Source organism: Cucurbita moschata, unplaced genomic scaffold (assembly GCF_002738365.1).
Source record: "Cucurbita moschata cultivar Rifu unplaced genomic scaffold, Cmos_1.0 Cmo_Scf00003, whole genome shotgun sequence".
In the NCBI taxonomy this organism is placed as follows: Eukaryota; Viridiplantae; Streptophyta; class Magnoliopsida; order Cucurbitales; family Cucurbitaceae; genus Cucurbita; species Cucurbita moschata.
This window is the reverse complement of record NW_019268519.1, coordinates 6,570,522-6,576,867: the sequence shown is the minus strand read 5'-3', so window position 1 is coordinate 6,576,867 and position 6,346 is coordinate 6,570,522. Positions and strand designations below refer to the sequence as shown.

Here is a 6,346-nt window from a genome sequence, read left to right as displayed (position 1 = left end):
ATAATTAAAAAAAAAAAAAAAAAAAAAAATCTGGTAAACAATATTTACTTTTTTAATTAAAATGTCAAAAAGAATATTTAGAACCTGATTGTTATAATTACATTAATGGTAATTTTATTATATTATTAACTGCTTATTTAGAAGTAAAATATTACCATTCTAACTATCCATCAGCAAAAAGAAAAATTATGTTTATAAATAATTACATTTTTGGATAAGTTTTAGGTTACATTCTTGAGATTTTGATTTAGTTATGATCAAGTCTATGAATTTTTAAATTCGACAACCCAATTTTTTTGCACACATACCTATCAATATCATTATTTAAAAATAAGACTTTTATAATTAAAAAAAAAAAATGCTCTAAGATCTGCCAACCGTATTCAATGTACCATTTAAAAAAAAAAAAAGTGGGAAAACACGACAAAAATCCACACTAGGTACTTTATTAAGTTAAAGAACCATCCATTCAGAAGTTTCCTAATACAAAACAAAACTAAAACGAAAGCATTTACAAGCATGAAGACATTGGAGAGTCATCCTATAACCTATTCTATCAACTTTTTTCGTCATTTTCACGCCATAGTTTATCGACTTTTTTCGTCATTTTCACGCCATAGTTTACCTTTACTTGAAAATTATATACAACAAGTATTAAAATACTCTATAAGACACTCTCTTAATAAGTCTAGATATGTGTACACATTTATAGATGGAGTCGCCACTTACTTTTTCCATTCATCCAGGAAGAGTGTTACTGATTTTTTTTATAGTCAAAGACTAGTATCCATTTGTTGTTTCCCTTTCCTTCCCCATCATTGTGAATACAATGAAATAAACAAAAGGTCATCTTAATTGCATCTTTACCATTCTGAAACTCAAGTGTGGGGAATAGTTTATTGATATAACTATTCTTCTGATACAGTCAAATGTCTATGATTAAGATTAAACTCACTCTTACCAAAATGATATAAAGAAACAACACCAAAATGCAGTGGGAAAGTGATCAAAATGGAGTATTTCTCAACAATTTCCATCATGATACACCCCTACACATTTAAAACCAAATTACAATAAACGCAAAATGTACAAACTATATTAAGTATCGAAGTACTTTAGGTCGCTTCACGGTCAGTATCGAACCGGGATTCACTATAAAATTAGTGCTATGTGATACAATCTGATTCATTGATAAACTTTAACGTTAATGCCCAAAAACACAATGAACAACATTTTTTTCTTCTACATGTACACATCATTTAGACATTCTTTGAACTCATGATTTAATCAAACGGCTGCATTGACCAAGTGGGACAGCAAAATCATGTTCATATAAATACAAGGCAGCAAAATACATTAAGATCAGCTATAACTAATGACAACATACACTAGCTTACAATCTTGTATGACTGAAGTTGAATCCGAGATATCAGTATCAATCATATTCATCATAGCCATAATCTTGTTCGTAGTTCTGTGCTTCATCCATATTCTCATAATAGAGACCAGAACCATATGTTCCCTCACCATCATAATCATCTTCCTGCTCTAACTCACTTTCTTTGTGCTCTGTAGATTCAAATTCTTTGGTCATATTCTGTGCCTTGTCAGTTTGTCCAGTCTGTTCCTCACGTTTCTTTTTCGACAAAGGCTCAGTACCACCCTGCAATGTAGATCACATTATAATATCTGTGAATACGAACATGGATTTGAATGAAGACAGAAATCCATAGCCAAAACAATCTGAAAAGAGAACTTAATCTTTTATGAGCTTTTGATGAATTCATATGAACAATTCTTAAAAGTCGGAAAAAGAAATATATTGTGGTTGACAAAAGCAAGGAAAATTAGTTTGAATATACTATTCTCACAAATGATAAGTCTTGTGATAGAAAATTTGCCTTGTTCAGTGCAAATTTTTCCAAAATTTTCAGGTTTGAAGGCCAGCACTAAGGAAATTAGGAGGTTTGTCTTTTTATTAACAATGTTGGAGGTTTCTAAGCTGCAGGCAAGGGTCGATTTGGAATATGGATTCAACAGGAACTTTTCAGCGCAACTCTGGGTGAAGAATCTCAACAATTCACCTAAGATTTCCAAGGCTTTGTTAAAAGATTGCTCTAAGTCAAAATCTTCAAGGAAGGTAGACATTGTTATTCGTTTCACAACATGAGTGAACATACAGTAAAAGAGTTGAAAAGAAAAATGCCTCTGGAAGCATTGCAGCTTTCAATTCGTTCCTGAGTGTATAAAAACAAGTGAAGAACAAGATCATTTATTCTTCCATTGTTCGTACATACAAAATCTTTAGCAGATGATATTTCAAGGTTCCAATCTTTCATCAGTGATGGACAAATGTAGCAAAAATTGTTCAGCTTCTTTGTGGCATTAAGTTTCGAGGCAAAGCCGAACTCTCATGGATAGACACAATTAAAGCATCAAGCATTTTGTGCAGTTCGATTGGCAAGAGAACTAGAAATTTCACAACTCTTCTGATGCAAATTTGGGAGGTGCTTTTATGCTCTTCCTTCTTATAACAGTTACTTTTTCTTGCTTTTTTGTAATTGAATGAATGGTACAGTAGAAGATCCCATGTTGGCAGACTTCACAGACAATATATATTGTATGTATGAATGTATTGGCTATTAATGAAATAAAGAGGTGGAATGGAAACATACAGATTCGTCAAAAAGTTTCTCCAGCACATCGTAGTTGATTTTTGAGCTGAGTCTCTGCATAGAAATAACCAAAGTAAACACCTATTACGATCACTAAAATGATACAATGTACAGTGAAGAATATTAGATGTCAACTCGAAAAAAAGGAAAAAGAATAGTTTCGACGTCAACAACTTAAAATAAGTACACATAATAAAAATGCATATACCAGTACAAAATAAACAATAATTTAGTCCAATTATTTTCTCTGAGCCAACCCTTAAACGGCAGCCACAGAGTGAAGAAGCGGCAATCAGAACAAAGTCTACCAGTGTTCTGATCAGATTTGTTTGCAACTAAAAACTAAAAAATGAATTCCTGAATTGAAGTAGAACCTTTTTATTTAACATTTTTCGGGTGGCTTCTGCTGCTGTTTGTGCAGGGGAGGCATTTTTAGCTTCTGCTGCTCGTTTTCGTTGTCTTTCCTGCAAATTAGAATTATGAATCAAAATAAAAATTATAGATAATTAATTTGCATATGAATTGCAGCAGATCATATGAAACTGAATGTGATGGTTAAAATATATCTTGAACTCAAATAAGGACTGGAAGCTCTGTTCTTTTCTTTAAGAATCAAGAGGATTTTTCATTGATATGATAAAAATAAAATAATTCTCAAAAGATACAAAGTTGTACATGAGAATGAAAAGAAACACTATGAAGGATTACAAAGTAAATAAATTACAATCCAAATAAAACTAAATTCTCTACATCAAAAAAACCAAAAATAAAAATCCAACCAAAACACCAAAATAGAGGCTAAGAACGTTGACCTCCGAACAAAAGAGACTAAAGGAGGGAGTAGCCAAAGGAAACTGAACAGCATGTCTTCTAAAATTAAGTACTAGGGAATTTTGATGGAGCTTTTGATATAAATTTAGCGTTGTTGTACTATTTAGTCAACTTATGTCTTCTAAAATTTCTTTAAAAGAGGTACTCGAGAATGATTTTATTGAATTACCTTTTGGCATCTTTACACTGTTTTAAAATTCCAAACCTTTAATCTTAAGTGATGGCTCTAACAAGACGATACGTGTGTGGAAAGTCATGTTGTTACAATGCCAACCAAAAACATAAACCCATAAAAGCATAATCAAATTTTGAAAGGGAGAACCAACTAAAAAACGCCTAACCGCACAAAGCTCCCAGCCACCCAAATAAAAGCCTTCAAAATCTTCCATAAAAGGTTTCACAAAGCTCAAAACCACCCAAATTCAAGCCTTCAAAATCTTCCAAAAAAGGTTTCACAAAGCTCCAAACCACCCAATACAAGCCCTCAAAATCTTCCAATAATGAAACCTTTGAACTTCAAAATGAATATAAAAAAGGGTTGACACGGAAAAGATAGGAAGGCAACACAAAAAGAACTTCCAAAGCATATGAAATATCAAGGACTTGTCATTGTTGGACAAACATAACGGACAAGTGAAACATAATTGGATCTTAATTTGTGGTGAATGACGGGTTGTAGTTAACAAGCCTCAATTAAGGAATGAAATTTGGAAACAATTGAAGGATCTTGCGCTAGTAATGATGTTGATTGTGAAACATCGACTGAATTCCTTCTATCATATCATCAACCGAAAAGAGACTTTTGAATGCTTCTACAAATTAATCTTTGACAAAAAATTCATTGATCACTATATCAACTAAATGTAACGTCAGATGCATCATCAAATTCGATATCATAAACAATTGAAGAGGAAATAGGATCCTTAGTAGCGGAAAAGCTAATGAGACTTTTGGTTAAAGTTACATTTGATCCTAGCAGAGCGATCACTAAATGAGTGTAAGAGTTGGTAGGTTGTGAAGGAGGTTATTGTACCTTTGGTGAGGAGGTGAGGAGTCGAACACAACGTTCTTCCAAAATGTTTGAATTAATCTCTGTATTTTCAGGGATATTAGAGCAGTCTTTCAAGTATAATGGAAATGATAAGCTTATGAGCCTATTTTTCAACAAGACTACAAGTCAATTTTGGCTTTTCCCTCTTACAGGTGATGGTTACAATAATGGCAGGGAAGTGAACGGTACCCGATGACATCCATGAATGGATATAGGCCCAACGGGCAGGGATAATCATTCTTGTCCTAGGTGTGAATGAGAGCATCTTTAAATCCTATTTAGTATTTTTCTCTCTGTGAAAGGGATCCAGCCCGCATTAGGACGATTGTAGATGCCCGAAGGCTGAAAATATGAATAGAGGCAGAGCTTATGAGCCTATTTTTCATTTTAGAGACATGAAGAGTAGATTTGAAAAGGTTGAAAATCTGAATAGATGGCTGAGCTTATGAGCCTATTCTTCATTTTAGAGACCTGAAGAGTAGATTTGGAATGGTTTCCATTATTTTGTGAAAATTAGCCGTTAGCTAGTTAACCATGTTACAGCCGTTGATAGGTGAGAGGCTGGCTGTTAGTTGTTAGAACATTGTTAGTTGGTTAGCTTTGACTTTTAAGCCTATAAATATTCGTATGTGCATCTAAAGATCAGATAATTGAGCAATAAGCAAACATAAAGTTCAGAACAGATATGATCAAGGTTTCGGATGTACCCATACAAAGAATGCATCACTATGGCACAAGGATGAACACCTCACGATATTGTCACGCTTACTAGAACTTTAGTTTAATATGTCATAAGGGGGACCCACAATCTCTACAAAAAGCGATCAGTTTCAAGGATCCCCAAACTTACCATCTCATAATTAGAGATTTCACCAAAGATCCAATGCTGTGCATTGGATTGATATCTCAACCCACCCTACGAGTGGATTAGTTGATCAACTAGATTGAAACTCACTTTAATCTCAATCACTTTCTAGGAAAACAACAAGTGTACGATAGGTTCATATAAGATTGGGAAATAGTACACCCAATTTACTAGGTTCTACCATGGCAATGCCAATCCAATCCTACTCAAAAGAAGATTTTGATCCTAGCTCAAATGGAACACTGGCTATCTGAGACACATTTTTGAGAGCTAGCTAGAAATAAAAGAAGCTCCTAGCTAAAGCTAGAAGGTGCCTCAGAAATCATAGAGGCCACAACTTCATCATGCCGGCAGTCTAGAAGTTTTTCCAGATTGCCTCCCATCAAATGACCCATAAGCCTTAGCCTAATAGCTGTCCCTAGATTTCCTTCAGGATCAGAAGAATTTACTTAATATGCAAGGGAAAAAAACCAGAGAAAAAATTTGGCCATTTTAATCGATGGAAAGAAACCAATCAGAGAACTAAACATACAAAACCAAGAATGAAAACACATGAAGATAAAATCTGCTGCCAGTAAGAACAAGATGTATTATTATCTTGACATCAGAAATGTCATGCCGGAAAGCATTGAAATGAAACTAAAATCTATTCAACAGCTTGCCACTACTATCACCCAAATTTATGGAGAAACGTGGCACATTTATATCATTAATTGCAGCACTTTTTCTATAAGATACTAAGATTTTAGTAATATCTGATAAAAACAATTGACGTGAAAAATTTAGTTCACCCTGTTCATCTTCTTCTCCATGAAAAATATATTCTTATGTCCACAACTAATCAAAACGTGATGTTTACTTAAGTGTATACATACATATTTAATAGAACACAATTAAATTGTCAAAAAAAAAAAAAAAAAAAAA

The 6,346-nt window shown here is 33.4% G+C and overlaps 1 protein-coding gene across 1 annotated transcript in view; it reads right to left on the bottom strand.

Moving 5' to 3' along the window:
• Positions 1 to 1,120: 1,120 nt before the first annotated feature.
• Positions 1,121 to 6,346, bottom strand: part of LOC111440829 (transcription factor IIIB 60 kDa subunit-like) — a 22,784-nt gene continuing 17,558 nt past the window's right edge. Inside the window, exons 18-20 of the mRNA XM_023077632.1 lie at positions 3,050 to 3,139; positions 2,676 to 2,729; positions 1,121 to 1,663 (exon numbers count right to left, since the gene is read on the bottom strand). Coding sequence (XP_022933400.1) covers positions 1,436 to 1,663; positions 2,676 to 2,729; positions 3,050 to 3,139 — 372 coding nt within the window. The 3' untranslated portion in view covers positions 1,121 to 1,435. The remainder of the gene's footprint in view (positions 1,664 to 2,675; positions 2,730 to 3,049; positions 3,140 to 6,346) is intronic.